This window comes from Carassius auratus, chromosome 42 (assembly GCF_003368295.1).
Source record: "Carassius auratus strain Wakin chromosome 42, ASM336829v1, whole genome shotgun sequence".
Taxonomy (NCBI): Eukaryota; Metazoa; Chordata; class Actinopteri; order Cypriniformes; family Cyprinidae; genus Carassius; species Carassius auratus.
This window is the reverse complement of record NC_039284.1, coordinates 85,936-110,000: the sequence shown is the minus strand read 5'-3', so window position 1 is coordinate 110,000 and position 24,065 is coordinate 85,936. Positions and strand designations below refer to the sequence as shown.

Below are 24,065 nucleotides of genomic sequence, written 5' to 3'. Positions count from 1 at the left end.
CACACACACACACACAGCTGAACACAGCAAACACACACACACACACACACACACACACAGCTGAACACAGCAAACACACACACACACACACACACACACACAGCTGAACACAGCAAACACACACACAGCTGAACACAGCAAAAAAAAAACACACACACACACACACACAGCTGAACACAGCAAAAAAAAACACACACACACACACACACAGCTGAACACAGCAAACATACACCTTTATACACACACACACACACAACTGAACACAGCAAGAAAACACACACACACACATACACTCAAAGACAAAAACACACTCAGACACACACACACACACAGCTGAACACAGCAAAAAAACACCTATACACACACACACACACACACAACTGAACACAGCAAGAAAACACACACACACACTCAAAGACACAAACACACTCACAGACACACACACACACACAGCTGAACACAGCAAAAAAACACCTATACACACACACACACACACACAACTGAACACAGCAAGAAAACACACACACACACTCAAAGACACAAACACACTCACAGACACACACACACACACAGCTGAACACAGCAAACAAACACCTACACACACACAGCAAACAAACAGACACTACACACACAGCTGAACACAGCAAACACACACACACACACACACACACAGCTGAACACAGCAAACACACACACACACACACACACACTCACACACACAACTGAACACAGCAAGAAAACACACACACACACACAACTGAACACAGCAAGAAAACACACACACACACACACACACACACACACAAAGACACAAACACACTCACAGACACACACACACACACACACAGCTGAACACAGCAAAAAAACACCTATATACACACACACACACACACACACACACACACACACACACACACACACACACACACACATACTGTTACCTTCGGATAAGAGCAGTGATCGGGGTCACTTCCGGCCAGTACAGCAAACGCCTCGTACAGCTCATCTACTGCACACTGATCCATCACACAACGAACAAACAAACACAACACAACACACACGCGTTCAGATTTACTGAAGCATCACGTGAACCAGAGAAAGAGCGGCTCTCCTGCGCGCGATTCGAACCGGCGCGAACACGTCACTTCCGGTTTGCGAGTCGACAAATGAAATGATGGCTGGAATCGTCTTGTTGTAACAGTTTCATTTACAAACAATCAGTGCCTTTCAGCAGCTTCATAATTGTGTGGAATTATTAACAAAATAAGCCCAAATCAGCTGATATTATTAAAACGTTTATGTCACTCTTTTATTACTACGCCTCTGTGTTAATACTGTGGTGTTATTTGTCTCACAACAGATTTTGCTTAAAATAGTTTGCTGTGTTTTTTAAAATGTTGAATTACAATATATTATACTAGGACGCGCGCTTTTATGTTTGTTCCCGTGCTGCTTCCCTCCTCTGCGTTGTCAAGGTAACGTTATGCGTGCTGACGTCACCAGGAGAGAGCGCTGCTCGAGCAGTCGTCGGAACTCAGGCTCGGATCGGATCGGATCATTTCTCGGTTGATTATCACCGGTGCAGATGGAGGTCAGGGTGTCGATGGAGCCGCTGTTTCTTGCCTGGAGCAGCTGTAGGAGACGCAGGTTCCAGAGATGTGCAGATATCTGCTCTCAGCTGCTGTCAGAAAGCCCGTGTGACCAGGTCAGTCAGAGAGAGGCTAGCGGTTAGCTGATCAGCGCTCATAAGCGCATTATAACCCTCTGTGTCGAGCTATTCTGTCTCAGGATTAGGCTACTCACTCAGGCCTGAACTCGAAGACTTTGCTTCGTTTAGTGATCTGATGATGTTTAATAAACGTGTCAGAATAATAAGAGACATGTTTTATTGATAACACGTCAGTATTTGAACTGAAGTGTTCACACTCTCCCCATTACTTTGTTTGTTTGCTAAGGAGCCTGCTGCTGGTCATTCTGAGGTAACTGTTTTATAAAACTTTACTTTAGTTCAACTATTCCTTATAGTGTATTCCCTATATTTCCAGCATATGTCTCCGAGTATTCCCATAATATTAGTCCAGTATTCCCTCTGTTTACTTCAGTGGATGTGATGTGAAACACACTGTAGCTCACTCGTTCACTAATCCCTGTATAGTGTGTAGCAGTTGAGTGCACTAGCTCAGGAAGGAGTGAACTGATTCGGACGGTGACGTATACACTGCGTGTGAGACTTGGAGCTGTTGCAAAAACACTGTCATATATACAAACCCGATTCCAAAAAAGCTGGGACACTGTACAAATTGTCAGTAAAAAAGGAATGGAATAATTTACAAATCTCATAAACTTATATTTTATTCACGATAGAATATAGATAACATATCAAATGTTGAAAGTGAGACATTTTGAAATGTCATGCCAAATATTGGCTCATTTTGGATTTCATGAGAGCTACACATTACAAAAAATTTGGGACAGGTTGCAAAAAGAGGCTGGAAAAGTTAAATGTACATATAAGGAACAGCTGGAGGACCAATGTGCAACTTATTAGGTCAATTGGGAACATGATTGGGTATAAAAAGCCTCTCAGAGTGGCAGTGTCTCTCAGAAGTCAAGATGGGCAGAGGATCACCAATTCCCCCAATGCTGCGGCACAAAATAGTGGAGCAACATCAGAAATCAGTTTCCCAGAGAAAAATTGCAAAGAGTTTGAAGCTATCATCATCTACAGTGCATCATACCATCCAAAGATTCCGAGAATCTGGAACAATCTCTGTGTGTAAGGATCAAGGCCGGAAAACCATACTGGATGCCCAAGATCTTCAGCCCTTAGGCCGGTGACACACTGGCTGCGTGGTGTAAGCGTCGCGTGTCTGAAGTGTCCCAGAAGCGTGGTGGCTGCCTCGCATTTTCTGTGTCTTTACACACCAGAACCGTGCCTGGCGCGCTGCTGCTGTAGAGGGAGCCCGTTGACAGACCAGGCTCTTGTCTTCATGACAACAATATCAACTTTTTTTTACACCCCTACAACTACGCCTACTGATAAAGGACACCGTCAAAAGTATTGACGGCGAAACAGATTATGTTTGACAGGTGCAGTATTTGAAAATCGATAATTATTTATTTATTTTTTAAATTACATTTATATCTGAATTTATGTCAACCTATGGACTTTCAAATATCAAAATATCATGAATTCATATGTATTTGTGTACAAAATGAAATATAAACACATTTTCCTATTATATTTTGCTTGGAAACGCTTCCAACATGCGCACGTGTCGCGGTAAAAAATAAGCGTCAGTTCTATTTCTAGCATGCACGCGTTTTTAGACGCGTGTCTCACGCAGGCAGTCTCATTAACATGGGAGCCGAATTAAAAACAGACACGCCACGCGGCTGAGATGCTTGCGCCAGCCTTATGCTGTGTTCACACCAAACGCGTCAAATTCGCGTCTACCGCGCCGAGTTTGCCGCTTGACCATTTTGAGATCATTCGCTTCATTCGCGCGTGAAATTAACTTCACAACAGACGCGAATTCGCGTCATGGGGGGGGTTTCTGCCAGCTGAGTTCACGCAGCATTTTCAACCGCCATTTTTATTCGGATACATTTCTAAATATTACTGTTATTGTGTCATGAAATGTAGTTTTAAAAGTATTTCAGGCGAGAATGTAGTTGTTTTAAACTCAAACATGCGGTTTATTTATAATGACAGCGTCTTTTTAAAAAATGTGTTTCGCCGATCTCGGAGATGAGCTCCATGCGACCAGCGGGAGCTCCGTCATCATGTATCCGCCGAGAGCAGCCTCGGCTCGGCTAGATCTTCTGACATTTGCCGCTGGCTCTGATGTCTCTTTAGAGGTTCAAGATAAAATATAATTTGTTTGGGGTAAAATGAAACGTTTTTTATCTTTGGCCTTTATTCAATTTATCTATTAATATGTTATATATATATATATATATATATATATATATATATATATATATATATATATATATATATATTATAGGTCATTTTTATTCCTGTCTCTATAGAAATATGAACTTTTGTCATATAGCTCCGGTTGACTGCTCATTGACAACATCTGTCGTTCCTCCTTGTTGAATGAGTGGAGAAGGGTATTCCTGCACAACCGGAGGCTGCAGGAACATACTGTTGAATGAGTGACTCCTAGCAGGCTCCTGATTGGTTAACGCGGCGCGAATTGACGCCAAAGTTCAAATTTTTCAACTCGGGCGGCAGACGCGAATTCGGGCCAAACGCTAAATGCACAAAAAGCACCATTCGCGCTTAAAGCGTTACGCTCGAATGAGGCGAATTCGCGTCTTCCGCACAGTGTTAACGCCCCATTCGCGCCGCGAGACCTCCAGACGCGCGTAAACGCGCCTTTGCATTGACTTAACATTGAAATCATTCGCGCCAGACGCTCTATTCGCGTTCGGTGTGAACACAGCATTAGACAGCACTGCATCACATACAGGAATGACACTGTAATAGAAATCACAACATGGGCTCAGGAATACTTCCAGAAAACATTGTCAGTGAACACGTGCCATTCGCCGTTGCCGGCTAAAACTCTATAGGTCAAGAAAGAAGAACACATTTTTAAATAGGTGCTGTCTTTATAAATTAACCATAGATTTGAGTTTTAAACAACTACATTCTTGCCTTAAATACTTTTAAAATCACATTTCATGACACAATAACAGTAATATTTAGAAAATGTTGATCCGAATAAATGGTGGTTGAACTCAAACAATGCTGCGTGAACTCAACCAATCAGGATGTTTAGTGCCCAAGCCCCGCCCCCGAAAGTTCTGGAACTTTGAAAAAGTACCACCTCGCCTGCAGGGACTTTCTGAGGGGCATTTTTTACCCTGAACTTTATTTAGTTCCTGGTTCCTGCGGTGGAAACACACCGAGTACCAGCCCAAAGTCCCCAGTTCCTGGGTAAAGTTCCTGCGGTGGAAACGCGGCATAAGGCTCCTATCCCTAGGGTTGTGGGTTCGCGTCTAGGGCCGGCACACACACACACACACGACTGAGGTGCACACACCCCCAACTGCTCCCCAGCCACCACAGCAAAAATGATGCCCACTGCTCCAGGTGTGTGTGTGTGTGTTCACTGCTCTCTCTCTGTGTGTGTGTGTGTGTGTTCACTGCTCTCTGTGTGTGTGTGTGTGTGTGTGTGTTCACTGCTCTCTGTGTGTGTGTGTGTGTGTGTGTGTTCACTGCTCTCTGTGTGTGTGTGTGTGTGTGTTCACTGCTCTCTCTCTCTCTGTGTGTGTATGTGTGTTCACTGCTCTGTGTGTGTGTGTGTGTGTTCACTGCTCCGTGTGTGTGTTCACAGTGTGTGTGTGTGTGTGTGTGTGTTCACTGCTCCATGTGTGTGTTCACAGTGTGTGTGTGTTCACAGTGTGTGTGTGTGTGTGTGTGTGTGTGTGTGTGTGTGTTCACAGTGTGTGTGTGTTCACTGCTCCGTGTGTGTGTTCACAGTGTGTGTGTGTTCACTGCTCCGTGTGTGTGTTCACAGTGTGTGTGTGTGTGTGTGTTCACAGTGTGTGTGTGTTCACTGCTCCGTGTGTGTGTTCACAGTGTGTGTGGGTCATTCTCACGAAACAGTTGAAACGCCATGTCACTAGTGATTTTAGATATTAAACATGCAATTTAGTAATATATAAAAACACCATAATAAAGACAATACTGTTCTCTACCTTGCACAAAGAGTAATTTCAACATAGGAATTAATTATTTTTGCATTTTATTGCATTTTCTGCTGAAATTCTCATTACCGCAATGCGTCCAGCTGTATCTTAACTTATGTTATGTTGTAATTTAAACAAATTACAATTAAAATATTCTGAAAAAAGTAAATGGATATTCTTCTATAATTTTTCACATGACAGAAAAATGACAGACTGAATATTCATGTATAATAATAATGATACAATAGTGGAAATATAAAGTGTCCATGACTAATGTTCTCATCCTCCGCAATATTTTTTGAGGGTCAATAACGCACGCAAATGTTTTTTTAATATAAATCTTGATTTTAAATTAAGCAACACATGAGGCAGAACCTTCGAAATACCAACAAGGTAGGCAGGTATCTTCATATTGTTCCAGTTAAAAGTGTAAAATTCTCTTGTCAGAACGTGAACACGACAAATTGATTATCATCACCGAAACGGGTAGTTTTCCACATTTAGAAAAATATTAGATTACAAATTTTCTATGAAAATATACTTAATTAATGACTGATAATATACACAGAGTAAAAATTAGCTAAATCATCATGGCTTCTCTGTTGTTAGCAAAACATGCTAAGACACCTCATCCTCCGCAACACCATTTTCACTCACCGCAACAATTTAAGGCCAGTTGCGGTAGAGAGAACCTCTTTTTCGGTAATGAGAATTTAATCATACAGACTATTGTTAAATGTATGTAATGAGTTATTAAATTCAATATTATTTAATAACAAAACAAAAAAGCTTAAGCAAAGGCTAGGGTGACCAATTTCAGAGAAAACTTTTATACCAACCCACCAAACCCCAGGAAGGAGAGAGACATTGTGGGTTAGAGGTTACAGTAGGAGTAGTTATCAAAAATTGTTGGGAAGCCTACACAAATGTTGGTGCATCTATCATTATGAGGACTTTCTATAAGTGTAATGATTTTTATACTGAGCAACAGAACTTTGTGTGTGTGTGTGTGTGTTCACTGCTGTGTGTGTGCACTTTGGATGGGTTAAATGCAGAGCACAAATTCTGAGTATGGGTCACCATACTTGGCTGTATGTCATATTAGAATAATTTCTAAAGGATCATTTGACACTGAAACCTAGAGTAATGATGCTAAAAATTCAGCTTTGTCACCACAGAAATAAAATTCTGGTTTAAAGTATATTAAAAAGATAACAATCACTTTATCATAATATTACTGTTTTTACTGTAGTTCTGATCAAATAAATGCAGCCTTGATGAGCAGAAGAAGCTTCAAAAAAACTTTTTTTATTTTTTATTATTGATGCTAAACTTTTGAATGGCAGTGTATTTAAAAATAAAAAATGCGGCAGTTTTAAATTCTAATTCAAAAACAATTATTATAGAATGGTTAGGGTTAAATTGAATGAGAACATCTTTAAGGAAAAAAGAAAAATATATTGTGAATCATCTTTTTAGGAATGAGCGATTTTGGAAAAACTTTAGGTTCATACTTGGGTATACTCTTTACCAGAACCAACTCTTTCAGTAGAAAGAAAAAAATCCACTTGAGTTATCAAAGACTACATTCCCACTGTCAATGACTATTAATAAATAGTTATTACATAATTATATGATTATTACATAAAATATAAAATAAAATGAGAAACATTATTTTGTAATAATGTATTGTGAATATTTTTTTAATAATAAAACTAAAATTACAAAACTAATATTAGTCTTGTTTGTTTTCTAACATTGCACTATTAAGTATTTATTTTTGTGGAAAACCACAGGGTGCCCTTTAAACTGCTTCTCATAAAACCTATTCATAAAGCAGCTGTGACAGAATTTTACTAAGGAATGGGGAGAAATCTTAAGCTAAGAAAAAGAGTGAGGACGACCTTTTTGGTATGGATGATGTCAGCATGATTACTAACTACACCCACAGTGATTGGCTGATAAGGGATGGGTATCTGTCAGTTATTTTATAATAGAAATATTGTAGAATGAGATATCATGTTACCATAATCAAATAAAGATTTAAAAATAAAAATGTTGCAATATTCAAATAAAGTTTGAACTAGAGTGTCAATAATTAAACAAGCATATGTTCAGCTAATTGTCAGCTTCTACATGTCTGCATCTTATAAATAATTGTTATATGTATAAGCAGCCTTTTAAATAAGACTAGAATTATTATGGCTGATATGACAGTAAGATTTAGTACAAAGGTAAAAGAAATCCAAACTGGGATACTAAAATATTTTGTGAAAATGGCCCCTGGTGTTTATACCCTATATTATCTAGTTATGAAGCACTGCAAAATAATTTATGCCAATATTATCTAATTTATTTTCTACATTAAATATTATTTGTTTGACTATACCACATACTTAATATGCCTATTAACATTACCGAAATCATGAACCTCATTTTCGTAAGCTATGTATCATTACCGCAACATGTGTTCTTTTAAGATTTATTTAAGAAATTGAAAAATAGTAGTCTGCTTTTAAATGTATGTGCAGAATCTATACATTATGTTCTTTCAGGTTTGCAACATCATTTTGAAAATATTTCAGTTTTTACTGAAAAAAAAAAAAAATTGGCTGCAAAATGCAGAAGGTGTTGCGGTAATGAGAGAAATAATTGAAAATCACATTAAAATTTTATTATAAAAATATATGTTATTCCAGAGTTTCAAGTAACTGTGCATGACTGTTAATAAACCATTTTTAAAAATGTGAAAATGTATTATTTTTCCCCACATCACTGGACTTTTCAGAGTGTTACGGTAATGAGATTTTTAAGGACATGTTTTGGAAAATATGTTCAAAAAGTTGTTAAATTGTCAGTAAAACTTTTTTAAATTTATGGTCACTGACACTTCAGACCCGGCTCTTAATGCTTAAAAAGAAAATTTGTTGATACAAACATTTTTTTAAATGTCATATATGAAATCTTTGAAACTACGATTTCGTGAGAATCACCCGTGTGTGTTCACTGCTCCGTGTGTGTGTTCACAGTGTGTGTGTGTGTGTGTGTGTTCACAGTGTGTGTGTGTGTTCACAGTGTGTGTGTGTTCACTGCTCCGTGTGTGTGTTCACAGTGTGTGTGTGTTCACTGCTCCGTGTGTGTGTTCACAGTGTGTGTGTTCACTGCTCCGTGTGTGTGTTCACAGTGTGTGTGTGTGTTCACTGCTCCGTGTGTGTGTTCACAGTGTGTGTGTGTGTTCACTGCTCCGTGTGTGTGTTCACAGTGTGTGTGTTCACTGCTCCGTGTGTGTGTTCACAGTGTGTGTGTGTTCACTGCTCCGTGTGTGTGTTCACAGTGTGTGTGTGTTCACTGCTCCGTGTGTGTGTTCACAGTGTGTGTGTGTTCACTGCTCCGTGTGTGTGTTCACAGTGTGTGTGTGTTCACTGCTCCGTGTGTGTGTTCACAGTGTGTGTGTGTTCACTGCTCCGTGTGTGTGTTCACAGTGTGTGTGTGTGTTCACTGCTCCGTGTGTGTGTTCACTGCTCCGTGTGTGTGTTCACAGTGTGTGTGTGTTCACAGTGTTTGTGTGTGTGTGTTCACTGCTCCGTGTGTGTTCACACTTATCACACCTCACTTATCAATACGTTCTCTTTACGTTTGCACGCGCCCTCAAATCAAAACACTGCTGACTCCTTGCAGTATGGGAAGTGCTTGTGTCTCCTTCCACTTTGTGGGTGATGCAAACGCATTGTGTCACATTAAAAATATCATTGTGAAAGAACCTGACGTGAGATTGTAAATAAATTAAAAGAGGCTTCTCCTCTGCCTCGATCAATTTTTGTAATCGAGTTACTCGAGGAATCGTTTCAGCCCTATTCTGAATAAAATATTGAAATGTGAAATGTCCACATCATTGCAGTCTGTTTTTATTCACAATTTGTACAGTGTCCCAACTTTTTTGGAATCAGGTTTGTACATTTATATTACATCAGTGATGCGCGGCTCAATTTATAAACAACCCGCACCCGATGTTTTCAACTAACACGCCCGCAACTCGGACCGCAAAAATAGAAAAAGAAAATATCGTACCTAACCCGCATTTTTTAAAAGTAGTAAATGTGTCGCCTCTTTATATTAATTTAATTACTTAAATAGGCTATAGCCTACAGGATAATAAGCATTAAGACAGCGCACATAAAGCTTGCCACAAAGATGAAATACACATTTTATATGGATTACATAATCAGAGAGTAGTCTATTTATTTTGGATTTAACATTTTCATTTAAAAGTAGACATTTCAATATATTGCCTATATTTCTTTTTAAACCCACAGACTAAAAGATTAAGACAGTACCTGACCCAAAATATCACCTAAAGTTGCTTAGCTATTTCAGAATCTGGAACAGTGACTGGGGACGTCGTATTCTCCACCAGAAAATCTGCTCTCTCTGCTTCTCCATCTACAGGTCTTGACCAAGAGTATGTTTTGGTCCATTCACTATTAAAAGTGCATCTTCTCTTTTTTGTGGCCACACTGGCCATGGCTGCTCAACCTGACCGAACAGCTTGCACGCTCTCCAATTTGAGATTGTTGACGATGTTGAGGAATTTTGACACCATTGACTCTCTTTTAAATGCCCCGCAGAATGCTTGTATGGAGGCATCCCCTGTTATGTGTGAAAACTTCCTTTGCTTTTTCATTGATAAGGTCACTTCTATTAGGTCTCTAATTGCCCTCAGCTTCAGACCCTTCAATCTCTGTCCCCTGCTCGGCTGTCTTTGATCATTTTGAGCCGGTGACTTCTCCCTCCTTAGAGGAGGTTGTTGGTCACTTGAAGCCCTCGGGTCTCCAAATGATGCTGTCCCCCCTCGACTATTTAAGGAGGTTTTCCCCACTGTAGGACCATCTGTTGTTGAAGTTATAAATAGTAGTCTGACTCTGACCTCGGGTGTGGTCCCTGAAATTTTAAAACATGCAGTAGTTCAACCTCTGATTAAAAAACCTGCTCTAGATCTGTCAGTTCTTGCTAATTTCAGTTCTGCATATGCTTGACTGCCAGTCTTGAGTGACAGTGAGCACTTCTCTGTTCTACCCAATCAGCTCTGCTCTAGCCAACGGTGTATACGCCCACCATAAAAACAAAACAAAACAAAACCGGAAAGCAGGAGAGAGACAGAGTGGGGTTATGGTGTCTACAGGGTCAGGTCAATAGTTAGGCAAATTAAAACTAAAGAAAAATGTTTGTTAACTTAAGCTTTGAAAAGAAAGACAATGAACAAAAAATATAATATACTTGAGCTTGTGCATAATGCATATCAAGAGCATCTCTTATTGCGAGTTTGCTATTCCCCATTCAGAAGAGCGCACACACAGCCTGTGTTTCTGAATGCTTCTCATACTCGCTCCTCTCTCTTCCTCACGTGGCGTGAATCCCGCATCACAGACGAGCCGTTCACACTAGCCGCTCTCACGCAGCCTGTTTCTAACGCTCTGTTATATTCTCGCGCGGGCCAGCACCGCACATCTCCACGTGTGCATCTGGCAGTATGGATGAGGATGTTGTGGTGTAACAGATGAAGATGTGCTCTGATGGTTTCAGGCGGCATGGAGCTTGAAGACCAGAGCTCTGACGGAGATGGTGTACATCGATGAGGTGGAGGTGGATCAGGAAGGCATCGCTGATATGATGTTGGATGAGAGCTCCATCGCCCAGGTGGCACGTGAGTGTTAATAACTATGTTGGCTTGGCATACATACATGTTGTTATGCTATTTAAACTTCTTATTTTTATTTTTATAATTATTTTTCTGAGACAAAAAAATTTGAAACGCTACTCCTCCTAGGGCTTTAAAGCCACAGCCCCAAACTCAGCAGACTCCTGCGGGATAGAGCGGTGGTGTGTGCTACATCTTTTCAGACTGATCAGACAGTTTTTTTTTTTATTTTTTTGTTTTTTTTTTTATGTAAAAACATATTACCCATAGATTTACATTGTCTGAGGAAAATTGCGCCCCCCTGTTGCAATACCCTGTTTACTTTCAATTTTAAATCAGTTAAAAATACAAGTAAATAATACAATTTCCTTCAAAGTGACAAGCTAAACCAACATGTCTGATTAGTACAGGGGTCAGGGCTCATTAATAATTTATTTCTGGGCAGAGAGCAGTCAGAAAGACGAGAGAAGAATCACGGCTGATCAGCTCAGTCATTGTCTCTACGGAGCTCACAACAAGCGAATTTATTCTTATTTAAGACCTTTTAAAACGGCGATTGCACGCAATCCACACGTTAGAACACACCAACAGCTAAATTCAGATGTTTCTGAACTGTTTAAAGTAATAACATGATATATTCGCGGCAGCGCAACTGCCCGCAAGCTCGCAATGTATTTCTCTGAACACTTGAAGAGAATTTACATGCTTTCACATGAAAACACTGCAGCGAAACGGCACAAAACAATTAGAAGAATATATTATACACATGAAAATGAGTGTTTATATGTGCTTGTGAGATTTTAACTGTCAGGCTGAACATCACAGCGATTGCCATCGTCACAACATGGTAAAATTAATTTATATATATTTTTAAGAGCTTCTTAAAATAATACAATCCACTCATTAGAACAAAACTAGAGCAAAATCCAGGTGTTTGTTGAGCCGTGCAAAACGAAATATCATTTTACATCGAGGGAGAAAAAGTCACATGACAGCAGTGTTTCGGGGAGAGATCGGATAGATAAATACACATTTCATTCACACTGCCAAGCTAAACCAACATATGTTATTATAACCAGATCAGATCTCATTAATAAATTATGTCTCAGGCCAAAGAACCAAGAGAAAGACGAGAGAGAAATGAGCGCTTCATGAGCAGCCCATATGACAGCGTAATACAGCTTATGAATACTGGAAGGACAAAAGGTCAAGACAGCCTTTTCAATTAAAACAGTGCAGCGAATCAACACAAAACAATTATAATAATATAGAGATAAAAATGAGTGCTTGTATGATCTTTTTGTCTTAGGTGAAAATAACATCCATCTATCCAGATTCAGAGGACAGTGATTGTGGCTTTTCGTCGATAGATCGGACAAATCAAGTACACGATTATTTCAAAATTCATAATAGCTTGGCGAACATAAACTGTTGAGAAATAAATTGAAAATGGGTAGTATTAAATTATATTAGTATTAAAACCCCTTTACGTGCAAACATCGCCGACAGCCCCAGTGTATTATTGTTTCACTTTCACAGCACATTAAACATCACTGTCTTACTTCATCTGGACAAACTGTGCATCAATTGAAAGTTTAAAGACTCTAGCTTCGATATTTGACCAATATTTGGATAAAACATTGTTGCAGTGACAGTTATTTAGTAATTAATGTCAGGAGTGCAAAATAAAAATCCGTATTATGCCACATTTTGAATAGAAATTCACCACTCATTCATATTCAGTCACGTCAGCAGCGGTTTATTTTATACAAATAGCATATTTCAGTCAGGACCACTTGAGTCAAAAATACCATAGACAATTCTTTAGTCAAAATTTTGTATAGCTTTTATTTGCATGATTGTTAAAGTAACATTTGGCGGTATGGCTCTATTCTAAGTTACCCATACTTTTCATGAGCTCCATGAAAGCTAGTCAGGTAACAGCAGCAGCTTCTGGGGACAATCTCCCATTTAAAACTGGGAGAACAGCAAATAAAATTCCCCCATTGAAAACAGAGCATGCATCAATGAAAACAATACGACATCGATTAAGTTCAACAAAGTTAAGGAGGCGATCGGGGAGGAGGTGGGTTGCAAGTAGGGCTGGGCGATATGGAGCAAAAAATATATCTCGATATATTTTGCTATATCTCGATATGCGATATATATCTCGATATCTTTACAGGAAAAATAACCCCCCTAAAACTACTGCAAAAACAAATATGCCAAATATTACATGTTTAGGGCCCTATGAAACGTTTTATTTTTTTTCTTCACCATATGCTTTATTGTTACTTAATTCTGTGTTTTAGCATGTGCAATTATTTAAATGCATAAAAACAACTTAATTAGTTTTAAAAAATCTTAAAATAGCCTTATGTGAAATTTTTTCCCTTCAGAAATTCTGTGTATTTACATTTTTCTGGTTGTCAAATGAAGGCATAAAACATTTATTTAATTTATCTTTTAATTATTTAAAATTAAGCAAAATTTATTTTTTGGTAAACAAAGGGGATTTACTATTAAAAATAAAACATGGAAGAAATGTTGTGTGATTATTCCTTAAAAAAATATGTTCATTTCATTTTAATAATAGTAGTAGTGGGCTATGTACATTCTGCTGAACAATAGTAAAATATTTCTGCCAAATACTTTTATTTTGACGGGTTTACCTTTACAGTTCTGTGTATGTGATACTACAGTCTATGATGTGATATGAGCTAGTTTTACTCAAATCAAATGGTCAGATGCTCATGAAGTGACTCTCGGTTCAGTTCTGGAGATGTTCCTCATGTGTTCACATCTTTATCAGTGAGAGGAAAGACGCTGAAATCAGCGCGAGCATCACGCGCTTCCGTGTGTTTAATGAATGAAGACGCGCTTCTGCGCCATTCGTTAACACAGACACGCAGAACATGCAGGATTCATATTTAAATAAGACTTTTCTGGGTTAATATTTGCAGATATTAGTCTATATTGCGATTTGATTTAAGTGCATGACCTACTTTTGATAATTCATTCAAAATTTAACCAATTCCGTGACATTCCACGTTAAACTGTAAATACCGTTTTTATGACTGGATTCCGTCCGCGTTTTCTGCATCGCGGAAATCATTGGGCCCTACGTTAGACATATGCCTTCTGTTCGTCCTACGCCTTAAAACCAAAGTATCTCCATATAATGGAGCCAGTTGTCTTTTTGCTTTTAGACTTTGTTTTTTAGACTAGTTCTATACACGCGAAGGGAGTGGGGACAAAAGCAAGGAGGCGGGGGCGAGCACAGCACAGAGAAGGCAAAGAAGCAAAGTGGCGGAATCAGAATTAAATATAAACAACATATCGATATATACGATATGTCAAAATCCATATCGTGTTTAAAAAATATCTCGATATATTTTAAATATCGAGATATCGCCCACCCCTAGTTGCAAGCAATGCAGTGGAAGCAGCCAAGCAGCAGACTGAAAATGCACTTAAATAGTGAATGGACCAATTGAGTGCTTTATTGATCAGCTCAGCTGTTAGATCTGGCTATCAGCTGACAGCAGAGCTTGACTACGTGGCCTGCCTGAACTGACGCTGAAACGCTATATTTTTACAACAGTAAACGACCAAATTCCACCCCTGATCGCTAAATGAAGTTATTACAAACACTTGATTGGGGTTTAAAGTGAGTTGAGTTTTTAGTAAAAGTGTACTAATAATTTAATAAATTGTCTGATGTAGCTTGATGCTAACGTTAGCTCTAATGCTACTAATAGCAGGTGCATTTCTTCATAATGCATTTCTGTCACAATAATTTTTATAGTAAGACTTTTGATAAATAAGGGCTAAATGCATACTGAGACTAAGTGAGATAGCAGTTTAGTGGATTGTAAAGCTTGAAATAACCACAACAAAGGCTGATAAAGGTGTAATAAAAGCAAAAGAATAATGATAAAAGAATAATGCGGATAATGTTTCATACCTGGCGGAGGTTCGAAAGACTCATTTGGTGAGAACAATATAATCATGAAACGGGCAGTTTTCACAGCCAAACACACATATAAAACACACATCAGTGTTTACATGTGAGATCTTACAGAGATGACAAGTGCCATGAATCAATTTGATTAGCCTTTTCTAAAAACACACATGACATGGCCTTAGAAAAGATTTCATAAAATTCACAGTTTTACAGATTAGATTATGAAATTTTCATATAAAGCTTTTGTAGACTTTTGGCTTTAGCTACACTGTGTTGCTAAACTCATATCCTTCATCAATAATTTTTTTAATACATTTAAAAAATATGTTTTTAGTATTTTTATTTTAGTTTTTATGTTTGAGCTTATATATCTCTATTATCATAACCGTCTGAGTGATTCTGATTCCTGAACAGTAAACTTTGAAGTGTCAGCTTTGTGAACAAATATTGATTACAGTATGTATCTAGTCAGAAAGAATCATGAGAAAAAACATTTTTATTTTGTGGATGTCATTTCTGTCTCCATGCCAAAAATGGGGGGTGACTGGTAAGGGTTTTTAAAAGAGACTGCATTTACCTGCTGCCTTTAGTAAATTAGATTTTAATGGGAAATGAAGGCCACATTGCTTATGTTGTCCACACGATGGCGCCACAGGATAAATACTAAATACTTCAAGATATATTCAGAGACAAAGCAGTTGGTAAATGAAATCACTTTAATACTCAAATCGAGTAAAATGATCAATTTCCATTTTATTTCTCAACAGTTTATGTTCAATAGCCAATTCTGTCGAAGCTATTGTCATAGCCTAGGCTTTTTATTAGAACAGAAGACAGCAAGGGTCCATAGGAAATTGCTTGGTGAATAGAAACGAAAACAGCCATGTGAACATAAACCTTTGATATATAAATCGGAAGTTGATCATGATACCGGATTTGAATATTAAAGTAACTTTATTTTTGTCAGCGGAGCACAGGATTTTGCCTTAATTTCACTTTTAAATTGGTTAAAAATACAAGTGAATACATAAATTGCCTCTTTTCCAAGTAAATTATGAGTCCTTCTGTGAGTACTATTATATGCACAATATGATAGTGTGATAACTTGAGAAATATGTTGCAGTACTATGAAAATAAGATCAAATTTAATGGTATTTAGGAGATTATAGTTTTGCATTATTACTATATTGGGCCTTTTTGAAGTTTATAAAAAAATAATAATGTATATTTATAATTTTTTTATTAGAGAAAAATATGCATGACTAAATATCGCATCCAGCTAGAAAACCCTGTCGTAGCTGTTATCATAGCCTAGGCTTTTTATTAGAAAAGAAAACAGCAAGGGACCATGGAAAAAAACTGTTACAGGTGTATTTTTTTATTGTTATTTATTTATTTTTTTTAGAGGGGCAGCTCAACAAGTATGTTGGGTGCACAAGTACTGTGGCTCTTTTGCCCCATGGCCAAGCCAACATCAAAGTTAGTTCACTAACTTTTAATTCTAGTTTATATTACAGCCCATCAAGTCAAGATTATTTGTCTATACTTCATCTGCACTTGTTTTGTTTTTTCAGGTCCAGGAACATCTCTGAGGCTTCCAGGAACGAGTCAGGGATCAGCGCCCACTCCAGCTGTCAGGTGCTTCTTCAGACTGTTTAAGATACCCTACAGTGACCTTTGACCCTCTAGCAGCTGAAGCCTGAAGCTTTTCATTACTGTTGTAGTAATTACAGGACGTGAGTGCTTCGGCTCTACTGTTATTAGTAGTGATGCTCTGACGATTATCAGCTATGACATCAGTTCTCTCAGTTGTTTTGGAGGGCCGAAATCTTTTACTGAAACTGTGAGGTTTCGTTGAGGCACGTTCTGACTGTGTCTGTGTGTATTTCATGCCCATAATGTGGATGAACTAGTGATGAATTAACAATATTGATTTGTCATTTTTAATTGTCACTGATATGGATTCATAAATCTCAAGATCAGTCTTTTAGTCTGTGCTGTCTTCTGTTGATGTGTGAACAACACACACTTATCAAATAATCACAGTAAGCTCTGTGCTGTGTTACTTTTTATATGAAGCATCATTTTAGCTTTCAAGTACTTACAAAATTCAAATAATAAATCACAAGCAAAGCATGGTTTAAGGCCATCCTTAAAAATATTCTTGTTTACCGTAACCCGACCGACCCTGTCAATTTAGGACCGACTCAATTTTTTTTTCCCGACCGACTTGCCGATTTTACATTTGCGTTAAGATCAACCAATTTTTATTTTTTTTTACTCTTCATACAACTAATACAAAAGCAACAAAATAATAATCATTATATTTAAGTATTGTAAATATATACATTTGCTAGGCCTACATACAAACGAAGGCTATCTTAATAAAAAAAAAAAACTGTGACGTCATCTATGTTTGCACTGATGTCACACTATGGCCTGTGCGTTCGCTTCGTCTCATATTCTCATTCACTGTCAGAGTCAACAGTTCGCGCTTGTAATGATGGTAATGATGGCTGCAGCTGCAGTAAACAAAACGTTTGCCGTCACTGTTCAAAGTCATACCGGTTCGTGCATGCGTATGCATCGTATACCTGAGTGCCGCGTGTTATTTCACTCAGATTTCATGAACTGAAGAAATGCTAGCAAGGTACGAAACGGCCGGGACCGCAGCATCTCGTTCCCTATTCTAGGAACCGTGGTTACATACTAAACTGAGATGTTCCCTTTAATAGGTCACTTCGATGCTGCGGTGACGTCACCGTATGGGAACCCTATACCATAACACCTGACGTACCTGATAGTTGGAATCCAAGGAAAGCATCTGCTCAAGCGGACAGAACCCGGGAGCCAGGAGCCATCCTCACATCCAGACTGCAAAACTTGACAAAAGTGCTCGGTGAGGAACATCCTGCCGCAGCACAGACATCATATATAGAAGAACCACTGAGAAAGCTTGTGATTAAGCCACTGCTCTCGTGGAATGAGCTCTAACTCCTAAAAGCGAAGCGAGTCCGCGTTCCTCATAGGCTAAAGATATAGTCTACACCAGCCAATGGGACATGCGCTGCTTTGTGACAGCATGGCCTCTATTTCGTGTCCTAACAGACAAAGCTGGTCGGATTCACGCCATGGGGCTGTTCGATCAACATAAATCTTCAGCGCTCTGACAGGGCAAAGACTCAGATCTCCTGACCCCGCCTCTGCAGGGGGTAAAGCCTCCAAGACCACCTGTTGAAAGTGAAAAGGGTTCGAAGCGACCTTAGGGACATAATTAGTCCTCAGTCGCAGCAATACTTTCACAGAGCCTGGTGCAAAATCCATGCACGAGGGTGAAACAGAAAGAGCCTGTAAATCCCCAACTCTCTTGAGGGAGGATAAAGCCACAAGAAGAACTGTCTTTAAAGTCAGGATCTTATCCGGTATAGTTTCAAAGGGCTCAAACGGATGCCCTGATAAACTTTGCAACACAATGGATAAATCCCATGATGGAACTCGCACAGGGCGGACAGGCCTCAGCCGTCGTGCACCCTGTATAAAACGAGAGACCAGCGGATGACGGCCCACTGAGGCACCATCTTTATATACGTGGTTAGCTGAAATGGCTGCCACGTAAACTTTCAGAGTGGCTGGTGTTACTCCATCAGAGAAACGGTCTTGAAGGAACTCCAGTACTGGAGCCACTGGGCAGTAAACCGGATCCATATTACAAATTCCACACCAGGTCATAAACAGTTTCCATTTGATAGCATATAAGCGTATCGTACAAGCTGCCCTGGAATTCATTATAGTCTCGGTGGTTTCAACAGAAAGACCGGGACATATTAACTCACTCCGCTCAGAGGCCATGCCAACAGCTTTCATAGATCTGGCCTTGGGTGCCAAATCATTCCCTGTGCTTGCGATAGTAAGTCCTGTCTGAGAGGAATCTCCCATGGAGAGCCCGCTAACAGACTGACCAGGTGTGCAAACCACGGCTGTGTGGGCCACCAGGGAGTCACCAGCAGCAGCTGCTCCACTCTGTCCAGCCGTATCCTGGATAACACCGCTGGAATTAGTCGAATCGGGGGAAAAGTATACAAGCTGGTCCTGGGCCAATTGTGAGCTAACGCATCCAAGCTTAGGGGCGATGGAGGGCATAGGGAGAACCACATGGGCAATGTGTAGTCATGCTCGATGCGAATAAGTCCACTCTTGCTTCTCCAAATATTTGCCAAAAAAGGCTCACCGTGTGGGGGTGCAACCTCCATTCCCCCTGCTCCAGAGTCTGTCTGGATCGCAAATCCACTCCGAAGTTCAAACGTCCGGGGACATGAACCGCTCGGATCGACAGAAATCTGTTCTGAGACCAAAGAAGAATATTTCTCGCAAGCCTGCACAGGGGGCGACAGCGTAATCCTCCCTGATGATTCAGATACGACACATCCGCTATGTTGTCTGACCTGAGTAGTACATGATAGCCGATTAGCAGATTCGAGAAATACTGGAGAGCTAGAAAAACCACCAGTAATTCCAACCTGTTTACATGCCAACTGCGTTGTGTCGCCGCCCATACTCCGTGAGCTGAGCCCCCTTGACAAACAGCTCCCCAACCAGTCAAAGACGCATCCGTCGTGACAGTCTCTCGGGAAGCACAAATCCCCAGCCAAACTCCAGCTAGAAGGAATTCGGTTGACATCCATTATCTTATTGACATAACACACCTCCGTGTCACCGAAATCGTCCGATGCAGAAGACAACGGGTTGAAATGTTCCGGCTTGTCATCCACCACTGAAAAGGGCGCATATGAAGTAAGCCCAGAGGGATTACAGGGGATGCCGCTGCCATTAGACCTAAAAGTCTGGGGCATAAACTCACTGTCACTGTGCAACCCACTTTGAAGTGACGCACGCATGACGCGAGAGACTGAGCGCGAGGGAGAGAAGTCTTGCGGTCATAGCGCGAGAGTCCAAGTCTATTCCCAGAAGGTTATCCGCTGAGAGGGAATTAAAACACTTCTAGAAAATAGTGCATAAGCCCATGCTGTTTAGATGATTCAGCACAAGATCCTGATGGGAATGTGCTTGAGTCTGCGATTGTGCTAACACCAGCCAATCGTCCAGGCAATTCAATGCACGAACGCCCTGGAGCCACAACGGGGCCAGAACTGCGTCCATGTGTTTTGAAATGCTCAATGAGCCAAGGCTAAGCCGAAAGAAGAACACAGTATTGATACGCTTTACCTTCTAAAGCGAATCTGAGGAACTTCCTGTGTCTCTTGATGATCTGAATATGAAAATATGCATCCTTCAGATTGATAGTGACAAACCAACTGTTTGGGTGAATCTGAGACAGAATAGACTTTACCGTAAACATCTTGATTTCCACGGCAAAAAGGTGTGCCTTTCTGAACTGAATGGTGTATCCGTGACAAATTGTGCATAACACCCATAGTGAAAATGCCGGGCAAGCGCTACCCTGCAGCGTTCCCACATGCATTAACGTTCGAGCACTGAAAGCTCACAGCGTCCATGAGCAAGGAAAGCGCATGTGTCAAAGTCACTACGTTTCATTGTGTCTAATCCTGAAGCGTATCCACGGCAGAATTAAATCCAACAAAATGAACATCGGCCATGCCGTTGCGTGATTACAGTGGGTGTATGAGCCGTCATAAACAGGCCGTCTTAATCAGCCTCTTGTGCCGTCCCTCAAACTCTGAAGGCTGGATTGTGCAGAGTGTCTGAGGGGGTGTATAATTTTGTATAATCCTGAAGCGTATCTGCGGCAAGATTTAACCCTTTCGAGTCGATTAACGCATATATGCGTTTTGAGTCATTTTCACCTGATAACCCCGAAAAGAACTTAAATTACACTCTCAGTTTTAATCGTACAGATAAGAGCAATACATCAATCGAATCTGTAAAGGGTCTAGTTTTTTTGGGATACAGACATAATAACAAAAAACCTTTGTGCATTTATAAAATAAAGATAACAAACAAGGTGCGCTGTCTACAGTCTTTGTCTCCGCTGATCGTCATGTACAAACATTTCATTAAAATGAACTGTAACTCCGTGAATACTCAACGAAGAGACATGAGAGAGATATCTATAGAAAGCCTGGAATGTCTACTTTTAAACTAAACAAGTGCTGCCGAAAACAAATATTCTGAGATAAAGTAATCCATATGAAAACAACGCAATGTCTGTTTTTCATATCTCCGCTCATTATATCTAATGTGACCACGCCCCCGCGCTGAACGCGCTATTCAGATTCAAACTGAAGCGCGCGGCTTGAATACGCCCACACAGAAGAAAAAGCAGCCAGACTATTCTTCAAGTTTTTATTTTATTTTACTGTTTGCTTCGCGATGAGAGGACTAAGACATAATTCACCCCAAAAAGATGTGACGTGGTTGAGGATTTGAGAAACGGATTTCCTCAGAAAAAAGAATGAAGCACTTTATTCAGCAGAGATCATAAACATGAGTAAGTCTCTTTTTATTTATTTGTACTAGTTTTCACATAACGTGTAAACATTTTACTAGTTAGACTTTTTCCAAATACTTTTTCCAAACTATAATTCCTGACTAAATGTATAATCAAGTGAAACATAATGAAGTTTCAATAACAATATACAATACTATACCATTCAAAAGCTTGATGTATATAATATAAATGTGACAAATAGAGATAACTCTAACAAATGTAAAAACAATGCAGCTCTTTCGATTTATTCCCCCTAAAAAACCTGAAAAATATTATCAGCTCTTTTCAACATTAATAATAATAATAATAATAATAATGATGATAATAAATGGGGTTTATTTGGTAGAAAATAAGATTGTTAAAGGGATTTCTGAAGGATTGTGTGACTAGAGAAAGGATGCCAAAAAATTTGAAAGTAAGCTTTGATTGTTCCTAATAAACTGTTTAACTGCTCCCCCAAGTGGATATTAAATTATGTTTTGGGATAATTAAATATATTCTTAATAAACTACAAACATAAAATTATATACTTTTATTTTGTTCTCACATTCTTTCTTGTAAGTCCTCCCTCAGAGTGGCACAGTTGAATGGGAGGCTCATTATGCAGCTCATTATGCAGGCCTTTGTCTTCTCAGGTGTAAATCACAATGATATTCATGATAGTTGACGCCTACTCGCATATGACTTTTACCAACAAAAAGTGTTTTAGAAAATTTAAATCAATATATTGTTTTCTGTGAGTGAGTAAACAAGATGATTTTCACATCATTCAGAAAGAAAAATTCTAGGCTACAAGCTCCAGTTCTCAACTTTTCCGGCAACCAATTTTATGTATGTGTTTTATTGCCTTATTCAAGTGACTTAACATTTTTAGTTTTTCACTAACCATGCATAACATTTTTTTTCTCAAAAATACAATCATGTACATGCATGCATTTCACATATTATTATAGCCCAGTTTGTGCAGATTACAGTGATATTAGACTTTACCCATTTAGATATTTATAAGAAACTGAAAAAAGCACAAATGTCAGGGCATGACAAAACTTCTCAAGGCCCCAAAAATACCCTTAGACTCCAGAGGGTTAATCCAACAAGATAAACATCGGGCCACACCGCTAGCGAGAACGCGGCAGCTGTGTGAGCCATCATAAACAGGCCATCTTTGTCAGCCTCTTGTGCCGCTCAAGTGATAGCTCAATCCAATGATGCTCAGGTGCCATAGCTGCGAGACAGTCAATGTTAGAGCGTGGGGACTGAGGACAAGAGGCTTTTGCTGTCCAACTCAGGTTTTTGTAATGTCGGCGAGATTAGCCAAGGTGGCGCTCGTAGTAGAATCAAGTAGAATTTTTCAAGTTTGTTGGAACATAGATGTACACTTAAATATACATTTAAATAAATACAATTTTAGAAATTAAAATCAATTAAACTGAAAAATATATAAAAAATAAATATATAAAAACTAAATAACAGTAGTGCTGCAAACACACTAGCAACTAGCAACATTTGTGTTTGGTATAAGTGACACAGAACATCTAAAATGCATTCTAATTTCAAAATTACATTAAGTAAGATACTCCTTCCAGTTTGTCACAAGTTTGGGAAAGTTTTTTTTTCGAGTATGGCTCTGTGTGACGTTAGATGGAGCAGAATTTCCTTATATGGGTCCTGAGACACTTCTGCCGGAAGAGCGCGCGCTCCCGTATAGCAGAGCACTGAGAGCACAACAGACTTCACTGATCAGAGCGAGAGCGTCGCCAAATGTCACAAAAGAAGTGTGTTTTTGGTTGCCAGGGCAAGACAACCCTGCACAGATTACCAAAAGAGAAACAGCATTAAGGGACCAGTGGATGGAGTTTATTTTTACAGAGCATCAACGGAGTTGTGCAAGTGTTTGTGTTTGTTCCCTGCATTTCGAAGATGCTTGTTTTACAAACAAGGCCCAGTTTGACGATGGATTTGCACATCGTTTATTTCTTAAGGATGATGCAATCCTAATGAAAAAGGGTCACGTTTCTGTGTTGGAACCGCAGGCGGTGAGTAAAACTGCTTAAAATATCTCTGCCTCCTTGTTAGTGCGTCCGCCTCCCCTGCCGGAGACCCGGGTTCGAGCCCCGCTCGGAGCGAGTTGTTTCTGCTGCTGCTCTCGTTCAGTTTCAGCCTTCACAGGTTTCACAGCTTCCAAACGCTCTCAACGCAAAAGCCTACTGGCGCTCGTGATTCTTTAGCTC

The 24,065-nt window shown here is 39.5% G+C and overlaps 2 protein-coding genes across 3 annotated transcripts in view; one reads left to right on the top strand and one right to left on the bottom strand.

Annotated features, from left to right (window-relative positions):
* Positions 1-1,164, bottom strand: part of LOC113060374 (putative E3 ubiquitin-protein ligase UBR7) — a 32,210-nt gene extending 31,046 nt beyond the window's left edge. The window contains exon 1 of one of the 2 annotated variants that reach the window (XM_026229233.1): positions 942-1,164. In XM_026229233.1, coding sequence (XP_026085018.1) covers positions 942-1,025 — 84 coding nt within the window. In that variant the 5' untranslated portion in view covers positions 1,026-1,164. The remainder of the gene's footprint in view (positions 1-941) is intronic. The other variant, XM_026229232.1, reaches the window with a different exon arrangement.
* A 321-nt stretch (positions 1,165-1,485) lies between these two features.
* The window catches only part of ttc8 (tetratricopeptide repeat domain 8), a 47,540-nt gene continuing 24,960 nt past the window's right edge, over positions 1,486-24,065 (top strand). Inside the window, exons 1-3 of the mRNA XM_026229231.1 lie at positions 1,486-1,705; positions 11,287-11,407; positions 16,943-17,006. Of these exons, the coding sequence (XP_026085016.1) occupies positions 1,586-1,705; positions 11,287-11,407; positions 16,943-17,006 (305 nt within the window). The 5' untranslated portion in view covers positions 1,486-1,585. The remainder of the gene's footprint in view (positions 1,706-11,286; positions 11,408-16,942; positions 17,007-24,065) is intronic.